This window comes from Egretta garzetta, unplaced genomic scaffold, assembly GCF_000687185.1.
Source record: "Egretta garzetta isolate BGI_Z169 unplaced genomic scaffold, ASM68718v1 scaffold681, whole genome shotgun sequence".
NCBI classification, from domain to species: domain Eukaryota; kingdom Metazoa; phylum Chordata; class Aves; order Pelecaniformes; family Ardeidae; genus Egretta; species Egretta garzetta.
This window is the reverse complement of record NW_009258563.1, coordinates 130839-143901: the sequence shown is the minus strand read 5'-3', so window position 1 is coordinate 143901 and position 13063 is coordinate 130839. Positions and strand designations below refer to the sequence as shown.

The 13063-nt window shown below is 37.5% G+C and overlaps 1 protein-coding gene across 2 annotated transcripts in view; it reads left to right on the top strand.

The window, feature by feature from the left end:
* The window catches only part of BRD1 (bromodomain containing 1), a 62575-nt gene that overhangs the window by 37504 nt on the left and 12008 nt on the right, over positions 1–13063 (top strand). Inside the window, exons 9-10 of one of the 2 annotated variants that reach the window (XM_035903393.1) lie at positions 10833–10968; positions 12264–12391. In XM_035903393.1, coding sequence (XP_035759286.1) covers positions 10833–10968; positions 12264–12391 — 264 coding nt within the window. Of the gene's footprint in view, positions 1–4909; positions 5142–10832; positions 10969–12263; positions 12392–13063 lie in introns of those variants that run through there. The other variant, XM_035903394.1, reaches the window with a different exon arrangement.

Here is a 13063-nt window from a genome sequence, read left to right as displayed (position 1 = left end):
TTCCTGTAAAATCTGATGTGAAATTTAGTTATTTAAGCACTTAGCGATGTCCAAAAAACTTCAGCTGCTTGCCTTCGGGAAGTTTCAAAACATAAAACATTCTAACGTGTATATGCAAACAAACAAAGCATTGGAGATTGTGAAGGCCTAAAAGGAATTATCCCCTGGTTTCTTAAATTTGTCAGTATAGAGACACGGGGACTACAGGAGCTCGTCTGCTGAGTTGACAGGAAAAAACAAGGCTGCACAGCAGCCCATAAGTGCTGAAGAGGCTGAGAAAGTGAAGTTTGACTAGAACGCTAACAGAATTACTGGGGAGAGATGCTAGTGCATTTTTACCTGGTTTTGACAAGGGTTTTTTGTTATTGTTTGGTTATTTGTTTTGTTTTGTTTTTTTTTCTTTAATGGGATGATAGGCCACTGAGAAACTTTGATCATTTGCTAAGAAAATCAGGCAAATTAAGGAGAGAAGTTAAAAACACCTGAATGCTTCATTTCTTTATTTGTATTTGGCCTGCTCAAGCTTTAGACAGGAATTCTGGCAGCCTTACTAAAATTTTTGCCAATTTAATTTCTGGAAACATTTTGAGAAATACAAGAGGATTTTTCTAATACATGTGGAATAAAATAGGTGCATAAGGCAGAAAGAGAGGGAAGGAAACTATTTTATACCAGTCGGCAATTGCAATGACAGAGAATAAATGTTCCTTTTGGTTTTATTTCATCTAAAGAGCCATAGTATTAACTTCCTCACTATTAAATATCCTTTACTTATTTCTTCATTTGTATTATTAGAATAGAGGGAATTTTGAGCAACACAGTCAAGAACGGTGGGTCTTGATGAACAACTAGATAAATGGGGGGGGTTGTCCTTTTTCAAGGCTTGTCAAGCGTGTGCATGCATAATTTATAACATGCATTAATATTTTAGAAATTTTTCTTGGGTCTTGAACCTGTTAATTTCTTTGAAAGTGCTATCTTTTGGGTTATTTTTAAGATACTACTTATTAACAACCAACTTACAATTTCTGTGTTCTAAGCCCGGTATAACTGAATCTTCTGTAATAATAAAAAAAGTGTTTCTAGATGCCCTTTGGTTTTCTTGATGCTGTAGGAATTGTGGAGTCTTTTACTGTATCCTGGCATTTCATTTTTTTGGAATGGTTAGCTCATTTCTTGGCCCAGGTTTGGCTTTCTAAAAAATAAAATGTCATAGTCCCCTATGTGTTTCATCTGTGGCATTTAACACTTACTTTTTCTGTGTGGTGCAGATGGTAAACAGAGAACTGTGGGATTTATTGAAGGTATAAAAAAAAATAGTAAATTTGGAGATCCACACTATGCTTGTAAATTAAGAACACACTTGCCGCGGTGTTGGGGCTCAGTATAGATGATCTACCTTCAAATTCATATGTATAGATACCATGAAGTCCCTTGCATCAAGTACATAAGGTACCAGAGTTGATCAAATCACCATTATATTTGACCTGTTTGGAACATTATAGAACCATAGAATAGTTTGGATTGGAAGGGACCTTTAAAGGTCATCTAGTCCTACCCCCACATACTCGCCTACAGGTCTGATTTAAGAGATGGATGATCATAAAAACTAATCAAATGACTCCAACGCTAACTTTGGGCAGTGAACCTGGAAGTCAAAAATACAGGTGACTTGGGGCTCATCCTACTATGAGTGGAGAGAGAGGGAGACAGTTCCCACAGTGTGATTGACTGCAAGCTGAGCTGAATGTCTCTCAGAAAAGGTTTGTCTGTGGGTTTGTTGTCTTTTTTTTTTCCTTCCCCCTTTTTTCCCTCTAGATGAGAATAGATCATGTGCTTGCGTGCATAGAGGGATGTCCTTCATAGAGTGTAATTGTGGTAGTATGTACTCTTTTACGTATCATACATGCAGTCCAATATTTTGGGACATTTTTAATTGATACCTCTCTTCTGTGTTTTCCATTGTAGTACCCAGACACGGTTTTTTCAGTGTGCATAGAGGAAATGTACACATAAGAAGGTATCCCATACAAATAAACAAGTATTACTCAAGAATAGGTAAAATACTTGAAATGAAGTTGCTTTTATTTTGTTGGTACCGAAACAGTGTTCATTGCTCATGCTGTCACTTGGACTTTATCAGGCCATGCCATCCTAACACAGTAATGCTCCCCTCACTTTCAGTTTCTTTTCGCTCCTCCTACCTGTTTTTCCTCATTTCTTCTTTTAGTTTTTCCTTTTCCCCTCCCTCCCTCCAATGCTGCAATAATACAGCTGTCACTCAGAAATGACTTTCTAACAATATGTCATTGGAAAAAAAAAAGGAGACAAAAGCAGATGTTGAGAACTAACCTCCGGCTGATAAAAATGGCTAAGTACTCCCAAGTTCTGTAAAAATTTTTTTTTGATGAAGATAAAAGTATTTTAGATCTGAGAGGAAAAAAACATGCTATAGATTTCATTTGATTAGATACAAAGATGTAAATACGCAAGTCAGCCTTACTTTAACTCTTTGTGTTCAGTGCTGCCTAAAGATGGCAAAGCTGGGTTGGTGTTTAATAACCCTCGATTATCTTCACTCGACTGATGATGCTTCAGGAACTGTCAGGTTGACTGCATGAGCAGTGAAACATCGTGATTTATCTTCACAGCTCTTTCCGTTGAAGCCAAGAAGACAATGTTAGGGTTGCAAGCACTGTCAACTTTTGCTAGGCTGGAATAAATTTTTAGTGTGATGTTACCGTCTCTGAAAGGATTCAGATCATGCATGTCCCCAAGCAGAGTGCAAGCTATCATAGAAAGGAGGCTGGTCTGTGCCTTTAGTATGCACTGGACGTTTTATACTCAATCTCTTGAAGTTTTCATCTCCATGTGTGAAATACCTCTCAAGGTACAAAGGGCCTGAAAAATTAGGTCCAAAAATGCAGCTGTGTAACTTAGTGAAGTAACTGGCTAATTCAAGGACTTGCAGTTTACTGTCTTGTCCTGTATGTCATCTCAGGAGTTGCAGATCTCTGGTAAAAGTTTTTTGCCTTCATCTTCCTTTCAGATGGGACCTTTGGTTTCAATTTCTGTTCCTTGTCCTAGAATGAGGGACAAATTAAGAACCAGGTTTTGTAAATGGCTATAAAAGGCAAATAAATGGTAAATTACTTGTTTCCTTTTTAAGAGTAGGATTGCTGGATGTGCTTACATAAGACAGCTCTGAAGTTCACTTGTCCGTCTGTTTCCTTTTCTTTGGATACGGTGGTCAGCGATTGTGTTCTCACAATTACAGGGAAACATTTACTTTCAAAGAAGAAAAAAAGTGTTGATAAAAGCTCTGTATAAAATCCTTTACATAGTAATTTAAGGAAAAAAAAAGTTGTTCCATTTAGGAAATGTAATAGCCTACCTTTGTAGGTCCTGCTGGGCTGCTCTGAATGACTGCTAGGCACTAGGGTTTTGATGCAATATACTGATAGATAATGATCATGCTTTTTTATTGTATAAGTTGAGAACAGGAATAATCATTGTTGATTTAAGTTTTTAATAGCCTTTTAAGTTTTCTTTTAATTTATATCAGGATTTTGGAGGTGAGAAAATAAAAATCTTCAAATGGAAAAAGTGTAAGAAGGTATTTTTTCTGAAGGATCTTACTGTTTGCATTACTGCATAATTCAGAAAAAAATGTTTGGAAAAAAGATTCTGATCTTAAATCCTTATAAGTAGTCTTTGCCAAGATAATTAGAAGTAAACGGTCCTAAATATTACTGACTTTCTATAGTCATATTTCTTGGATCCTGAATCACATACTGTTGATCTATGTGTAATTTAGGCACTTAAATCTTAAATTTTACAACCATCTGTGTGTGTTTTACATGTCATAAATCATATACACTAGAGCTGACTAAAGAATTCCATTTGTAAAGTTAGTTTTAAATTCTTCAAGTTCTGTGCTTGTGCTTTTTAGTAGCATTTTCTACCATACTACTCCTGTCATCAGTCTTTTCTATACTACTGGAACAGCTGATACTCTTTAGAGGTTGTGACATGGTTTTTTGAGAAACATTTCTGCTTGTATGCTCTCTTTTTTTTCTTTCAGATTTTTCTAGAATGTTTTCAAACTCCTCCGCTAGCGTTGCCTCCACTTGTATATTTTAAAATGTCTTGAACAGTCATCCTACAATACAGTGATCCTATTGTTGTAGTGCACAGAGCAACAGACAACCCTTATCTTGTGGAAACTGTAGTTATTAAATGTTGATTACTTTTCCATTCTGTTGTGCAGTTCAGATTCAGCTCTCATCTGATGAGCAGGAGGCACTTCTGAGTCCCAGATTTCAATGAAAATTAATAGTTACAGGATGAATTCTTAAGCATTCTTTTGAAACATGTCAAACTGACTATTCGGTGAGCCACCAAACTGTGTTCATTATTTATAGGGTTACTCTAAGGTTCACTTTTTAAAAACTTTGTGGATGCCTTCCTATTGCTGCAATATGCCCATTTGCATATTGAAAAGTACAATAACTTCTGATTGTTTATTACCTAGAGTATTCCTTTATCCTGTCCATGCGTACCTGGATGTATAAATCCTCCTACATTAGGGTCATCCCCCTCCTTGCTCTTACTGGAGGGATTTTTAGATGCATTTCAAAACCATGTCCTTGGTGCATATCACGCATGTGGAGGTTGTATTCTATACCTTCAATGACTTGCATACTTTTTCAAGAAAGAAGACTGAATCACGTGGAACTTTTAATCTGGTTTTGCCCCTTTTGAAACTTCAGCTGAGTAGTAGTGTTAGAATATGTGGAAAACTTGTATCGTTCTCACTGTCCCTGGATGCTGCTGTAAGGATGGCTTATTTATTTGAAAGCTCTGTTTCCTTTCAGAGAGACTTAATGGCTTTTTCACTGTCTTCCAGGTTCTCATATTAACTAATATCATGCTGAGTATTTATCTCTTTGGATCCTAATTATTTTCTGTTATCCTCAACATGGAATGGAATTCAATTAAATGATCATTTTGGAACGCAGAAAGACAATTACATTTGAAGTAATTATTTTGGATCATGTTGGAGACACCAGCCATCCTTAAAACAAACAAACAAAAAAAAAAACAAAAACAAAAGAGAAAAAAGAACACTGTTGGAGGAAGTCTTTCACATATATGAAACTATGCTCTTCATTCAATATATTGCCCCATTTCCGTAAGTTATAAAGTTGTACATGTTGTAGTATATGTGACACAAATTGGTCGCAGATTTTAACAGTCCCAGTGTTCTTATTCCCAGAACATGCTCTTTGAGAGCAGATTAGTTAAGAATGTTCCATCACCATCCTTTTCCCTTCCCCAAAAACCAGTCTCATCTTCCTTGGAGAAGTAAAGCATACAAAAAAAGGTTTTATCTATTTCTGTGCATTTATGGAGTTTTAATAAAATACGCATTTTTCTTTAATATATATATTTCAGTGAAGACTAATGTGACTGGTTCTGGGTAAGTGCACAAGTCAGGACTTGATTAGTCCTTGCTTGGTAAAATGAACCTAAATAGTGTTCTGTAAGTGCTGGTGCGCTGTCTGCAGTCGTTTTTTGAATGTTCCCGCTTTTTTAGTGATTGAAATTATTTAACGGTTTTTGTTACTTGTTAGTTCTTCAGCTGTGGTTTCAATACAGCACTTCATCTTACATTTGGATATGCTTGGGTTTGCATCAAGCTGTGCATAATAAAGTTTTAATTGCTTTAGAATAATTTTATACAAGTTCTGCTTCTTTATTTTTGTTTCAGCAGAACTACAAGATGTGATTACAATCTGAAATGCACGATTCTGTATTCTGTGGCAGCATTTTGTACATTGATGGGGCATGCTGCTGCGTAGACTATCCTGAGTTTTGTTCCTCTGTCTGTCTTTTTTCCTGAACTTCTGCTGTCTTTTTGGAGTTACCCTTTCCTGCTTCAAGATTCTAACTTGCTTGCTGTAGGTAGTCAGTGAAGTTTTTAATTGCCGTTTAAGAACAAACTGCTACTGTTGAGAAACAGTTGAAACTTTCCCTGATAAATGCTATTTTCAGGGCAGTGAGAAACTTGGGAAAAAACATCCAGTTGATAATCTTTGGCTCACTTTTATTTTCTTTTTAGTTTACAGTTGTTTGTTAGCATTTCTTTATTTTTAAAATGGTTACATGTGTTATATGCCATGATTGACACGACAGTAAACTTTATGTAAATTGAAGTCTAGAGATGAAGACTGGAAACGGCAGTAACCCTGCATTTAAGGTTGATAGCAGACTGCGCTGTTTGTGAATTCCTTTTTTTTTTTTTTTTTTTTTTTTTAAATTAAGAAAAATTGATTTCTGCCTCTGAGAGTGGACTGCTTTTTGAAGAAATTTAAGAATAGAGGGGGAAATAAAAAGGAATCATCCACTAATAAAAGGTTTTAGTTTGATATTTGGGAAACACACGCACGTTCTCAATTAAGGGGGTTGGTGAGGGGGTATGTTTAAGAAGTTCAGTACCTGACATAGTCAAGTTTCCCTCCATGCCTGTAGAGAAAGCTCAGTTGATCTAACAAAATCATGAGCTTTTGTAAAATGTAAATGGCTCATACAGGTTTGTTGCAGGCTGTCCCAGGCTACTAATCCTCAAAAGTGGGATAAGTTACTTCTCCCGTGGGTTTTCTTTATGTGACCTTAGTTAAACCTTTTGCGCCAATAAAGTACAGAGTCCTTAAAGCAAATGGGGATCATCTTTAATCTCACTTACTCTAGTAGCTACGGGAGATTAGCTGTTTCATGATCCATGGGAGAAAGAGTTTTGTAATGATCTAAAAAAACAAATTCCCAGTTACAGCATGTAAACATAGTAATTTGTTTATTTTTTGCACATCAGTGATACTGTAACGCACGTACCTTTTACTGCCTGGATTTTTCTGTCAAGTAACAAGGTCACTGTGACTAGATGTGAGTGTGTTTTGCTTAAAATAAGCGTTGAGGTCTTCCTTTCTTAAAATAATACCTATTCCTTATAATTTTTGAAAAGTGGACTGTGTAAACTGACTGTCATGGGCTGCGTAAGCTCATGTTGTTCAGGGCTTGATATTCGGGAAGATTGCTCCTGCTGATAGCCTGCATGTTCTTTGTTTTTCATATTTCCACAAGCAAGAGAGAAATGTGTCTGAGAAGCTCTCCATTCTTTTGCACTTCTATATTCCTTATTTGTCAAAAAAAGGTTGGGTTTTTTTCTTTACTGTTGGTGACCATTCTACAGATTGAAAAAACTTTGTGTACTGTAATCTTAAAAACCTACATATAGTGAATGAAATGAGTCATTAAACTCATAATGTAGGTTATGTTTAAACTAGTATAAGACTGGACTACCACTGCAGAGAGCTGTTTCCACTGCTGTAGTTGCACGTTCCTGTAGCTTCCCTTGTTTCTCAACATCAGCAGTCAGGCAATCACATGGTTGCTTTGCCCAGCACATGGCTGAAAACTAGTTCATTACATGACCACGTATTTCTTGGTACTGACGTGGTGATGATGAGAAGAAACCATTGCAAGGGACTGAGAGCGCCGAAATGTCTGATTCATTGGCAGCACAATTGTAAAATCATGGAAGCAATCAAAATGTGAAGCTACTCCCTAATTTTTTTTTGTTCTGGACATACATACACGTACAGAATCGATGTACGTAGAGATACGTAGCCAAGTGATATTTGGCATACAAATGGTTAAACACTTTATACATACTCTTACAGGAATAAACAGATAGTTGCTTTCACTTTATCAGTCCATTTGGAACCTGAACTGTGCTCTGGTTCTAGTAGCATATTTACTTGATCTGTCTTTAAATAAAAAAAAAAAAATCTGTGATGTAATTTGTTTCTGCTGATGGCCGATTTATTAGCTAGGTACCTGAATGATAACTTGAGCAATGTGCCTCTGGCTTGTGGGAGAATGAAAACAAAACGGTTTCTACACCTCACTTGAAAACAGTCTGACAGGATAGCTAAGAATAAAAAAATAGTTATTTGCAGAGACCTGTGAGATCTCCTTGGATACCTGGACTTCAGCAAAGCCTTTGACACAGTCTCCCATAGCATTCTCCTGGAGAAGCTGGCGGCTCATGGCCTAGATGGATGTACTCTTCGCTGGGTTAAAAACTGGCTGGGTGGCCGAGCCCAGAGAGTGGTGGTGAATGGAACTAAATCCAGTTGGCGGCCGGCCACAAGCGGTCCCCCAGGGCTCAGTCCTAGGGTCATCCCAGCCTAATACTGCTTCCCGGTCTGCTCTGGCATGGTCAGCCCTCTTACCTCCCCTCTGCCATGTTGCCAGTTGCTGAGACATGGAGGGACCACCGTGCTGATTTTACTGGTTGACAGCCGGCTGAATATGAGCCAGCAGTGTGCCCAGGTGGCCAAGAAGGCCAATGGCATCCTGGCCTGTATCAGGAATAGTGTGACCAGCAGGACCAGGGAAGTCATCGTGCCCCTGTACTCGGTGCTGGTGAGGCCGCACCTCGAATACTGTGTTCAGTTCTGGGCCCCTCACTACAAGAAGGATGTTGCATTGCTGGAGCATGTCCAGAGGAGAGCAACCAAGGTGGTGAGGGGTCTGGAGCACAAGTCATATGAGGAACGGCTGAGGGAACTGGGGTTGTTTAGTCTGGAGAAGAGGAGGCTGAGGGGAGACCTGATTGCCCTCTACAGCTACCTGAAAGGAGGCTGTAGTGAGGAGGGGGTCGGCCTCTTCTCCCTGGTAACAGATGATAGGACGAGGGGGAATGGTTTGAAGGTGCGCCAGGGCAGGTTTAGGTTAGATATTAGGAAAAACTTCTTCACTGAAAGGGTTGTCAGGCTCTGGAATGGGCTGCCCAGGGAGGTGGTAGAGTCCTTGTCACTGGAGGTATTTAACAGAAGGCTAGATGAGGTGCTTAGGGACATGGTTTAGTGGTGGGATGTCAGGGTTAGGTTAAAGGTTGGACTCGATGATCTTAAAGGTCTTTTCCAACCAAAGCGATTCTATGATTCTATTCTATTCTATTCCTTTTTATCTTTGCAGAATGTTTTTTCAGCTTTTGTTGCAGATGCTATGTGAAGTGTACTCGTGTAGTTTATAGGGGAATTTAAGCTTTCTCACAAAGCACACTGTGACAGGTCTTTCAGCATCATCCAGGACCAAACTCCTTAATCTCTAGGTATTTGTACTGACTTGCTGACAATGAGAACAAGATTAATCAATAGCATGTAGATCAGTAATTGAACACTCAAGACAATGCTACCTTTGTCATTTTTTTTCTTGTATGAGAAATCAAAGGCAAATACAGGAGTTACAAAACAGAAACTCTTAAATGAATGATCTACAATGTCAGCTAAATGACTATGAAAGAGAACGTTTATCTGTAAATCTTTCCAACCATTGAATAATTTTTCCTTTTTTGCTTAGAAGTCTAAAATTGTGTTGATAATCTACATGGAAGGTCTGCTGGGGGTGGAGGAGGAAATCCCGTAAATCACTGTGTGGAAATGCCTTGAAATACGACTGAATCATACAAATTAACTTGCTAAGCTCAAGTTCTTAGTTGTCAGCCTTCTTTGCAGAGGTCTTTGTAGCAAGCAGACTGGAAGAATTAGAACTTAATAAAGGGAGTTCTGCCATAATTGTCTTATAATATAATGCTCTGCAGAGAGGCACGTGAAGTTGCATAAGGTTATTTGACTATGTCTGAATGAACAAAGATCATGATGATGTTGAAGACTGATAATAGGATGGCCGGGATGGGTAACTCTTGCATTATGAGTAACATGCTGGTCAAATGCCTTAAGTAAAACCTTTAATTTATTGTAGAGAAGTACGTGTACTTAGAATTGAATTTGTGTTAAAAATTTGTTCTCTTTGAAGTCTACAGCTTGCAGTAGCTGACTGCAGGCTAGTGCCGTTGTCTTAGCCAGTTTATTTCTGTTGGTACTCTGGAGGCTGTGTTGGATTCTTTCTTTTTCAGTCCTAATTCCCCACACCCTACCAGCCCCATCCCCCCTTGGGAAAGTCTTCAGAACGCTATCTTAAACCTCTTCATTTGTATCTTTAATCAAATATGGAAATGGCTTAGTAAGAACTATGCTGTTTGTGAATTAGCAAACCCAGAGCAGGATTGGTGGCAGTAGCTTGTAGTACAAGAGCCTTCTGTTATGTTTTCATTACAATAATGAAATTAAAATACAATACCCTTGGTCATATATAAACTTGTGCCAGATAGTGAGAAATAGTAACGTGCATATTACTGATTGGTGATCCAAGAAGACAGACGTGATGATGTCAGTCTGAATTTACTAAAATGAAAAGACTTTCAGGAAGAACTAGATAGCATCAGGAGGGAATCCCTACCACTCCTTACTTCCAGTGTTTGAATAGGACTTTTCCATATTTACTGACTTAGAGTTGTAATATTGTATTCAAATGAGTCTTGGTAAATCATAAATTGTAACATTACTTTCTTTCCTTGTTTTTTTCTACCCATCCTCTGTAGCCTGACTGTCTTAATAGTTGGAAACATTACATACAGAGACTGATTTGATATTCCATTTGACATTTCCCGTATTATAATCTTTCATCTTCTTTTGTTACCTAAATTTACATCCTATCTTTAAAATCTGGGCTACAGGAACCTCCTATTTATATTACTGTTTTGAAATGAAATATTCTGTTAATATTTATGTACTTTCTTTTCCGTCACATCAAAATACTTGAAGTACAGAACAATAATGATGCAATGTATGAATATAAAAAGTTGTTAATGAAAATGGTGTGGTTTCCAGTTTGATGCAGTTTGATTTTATGTTATGCTGTAGGTCTGTCAAATGGTTTTGGAGATGGAAGTAAAGAGAGAGCGTTAGATGATACTCCGGGAAGAAAAGTTGAACCTCGTCGCCGCTGTGCATCAGAATCTAGTATTTCATCTAGTAACAGTCTTTTGTGTAACTCAAGGTAAAATTGTAAAACTGAAATCTACATTTGAGTTTGAATATATCAGTTTTCTGTACTGCTTGTGACCCACATTGGAGGATTGCATAAATTTTAGAAAAAAAGACTACATTTCAGTTTCCTCAGTTGTGTGTCAAATCTAAGACACCTTTCAGGATTGCTAGTGTTCTGCTGAATTCAAGTTATTACAGTTATGCTCTATACTCGACTATGCTTCTCTTGATCTGTATAGACACATGTTTATGTGTATAGTATCTTGTTTTAATTACCTTCCTAATCCTGAACACTAAAAATGGGTGTGTTTATTTTGGTGAGGAGAAGAGAGAAGCAATTTCCAAAGCAGAGTCTGGTACACAGGGAAGGTAAATTCAGTAGCTGTGAAACTGTAGATTATCAGTCTGTGATTTGGATTAGTGGCTAGTTACTGCAGTGATGATAGTACCTGTATACCAGCTGTTGACCTTCTATTTGTGAAGTCTGTTGTTAAAGGTGGGACATGCAGAATGGTCGCCTCTGCCACCATTGATAAATATTTTTCCATCATCAATGGTGCACATCTTGCAAAAGCACACTAACCTCTGGGTAAAAGGTAGCTGTCTCCAGTCCTGGGCTATGAGAATGGAGCATACAGGAGTATAGGGTAAATCTGGTTTTTTTTTAAAAAAAAAAGGCAGCTTTATTCATGTGTTTAAGATTGGTATTAAACTGTTTAAGGGAATGTTGTTAATGTGCTCAAGTCAAACAGGCCTTCAGAAACAAAGAGAACTTTAATACTGCATCTCTTGTAAATGTTATATATTCAGGATTCGATCTGTAATAATTGCTGTTCGGATTCTTTGTTTGCTTAAGGAAAACTCAAGTGTGCAGAGAACAAATTTCCCTTTTTGTGTATAGACATTCCACAATTGAAAGACTTGAATTTGTAGTAAAAAATGAAAGAGAAAATAATTGTTTCCTATGTAGTGGAACAGTTGGAGCAGAGGGGGCTTGTGTCTAGTTGGCCAGTATCCACTGTTACACTGGAGACAAAGCAGCTTTTCTCATTTGTGCATGTATAGCCCGTACAGCAGTTGAGGTGTAGTTGCATACTGTTTGTCTTTTGCTGGTAACCAGACAATTCTGTGCATAAAAAAAGTCTGTGGTTTTAGCTTTTATGTAACTGTTTGTGTTTGTTCTATAAAATTGCTACTCTGATTTTACTGTGTACAGATGAATTGCAGATTTTTTTTTCAAAGTCTTGATTTATAGTGAACAATGTTAATTATCAAGTAATGGTTTTAATGTTAATGTTTTCGTAGTTTCAGCCTACCGAAGTGTGGTAAAGGTAAACCAGCACTTATACGAAGACACACACTGGAAGACCGAAGTGAATTGATATCATGCATTGAAAATGGAAACTATGCCAAAGCAGCAAGAATCGCAGCTGGTAACTATAAATAATTGTATTCTTAATAATAACGTATAACTATAATTTTATCCATTTATTTGACAAATTCTAACATTCGTAATTTCACCACTGAATACATCTAAGCATTTTGAAAGTGGTGATAGCATTGCAGAAAATACTGGTTTCTGCTTTTGACTCTTTAAAAGACTTTAAGAGAAAAGAATAGTACCTGATCTTGTTTTTTTGATTAAAAAGCAGTGTTTCAAATGATCAAGATACTCAGTAATACAACCAAACTTGGACTGAAGTACTATTTATGGTTCTGTCAATATTGTGTTGGGCTTTCTGGTTTAGGTTTTACTCTTCATATACTGTTCTGCATAAATGTGTTGACAAACGGGTAAGACATGGTCTGCTTTGATTCACGAAAAATTTGAAATTGGAAAGAAGTGGCAATCTCTAGGAACACAGAGGATAACTTACAAATTTTAAGGAAATAACTACATTCTGGTGATAACGTTTTCTACCTGTTTCAATATTTTAATTGCCTTGTGAGATTCAAGTAGGTGTGGTGCGTTTACCCTGGCTGGACGCCAGGTGCCCACCAAAGCCCCTCTATCACTCCCCTCTTCAATATGACAGGGGAGAGAAAAATATATCGAAAGGCTTGTGGATCGGGGTAAGGGCAGGGAGAGATCACTCACCAGTTAC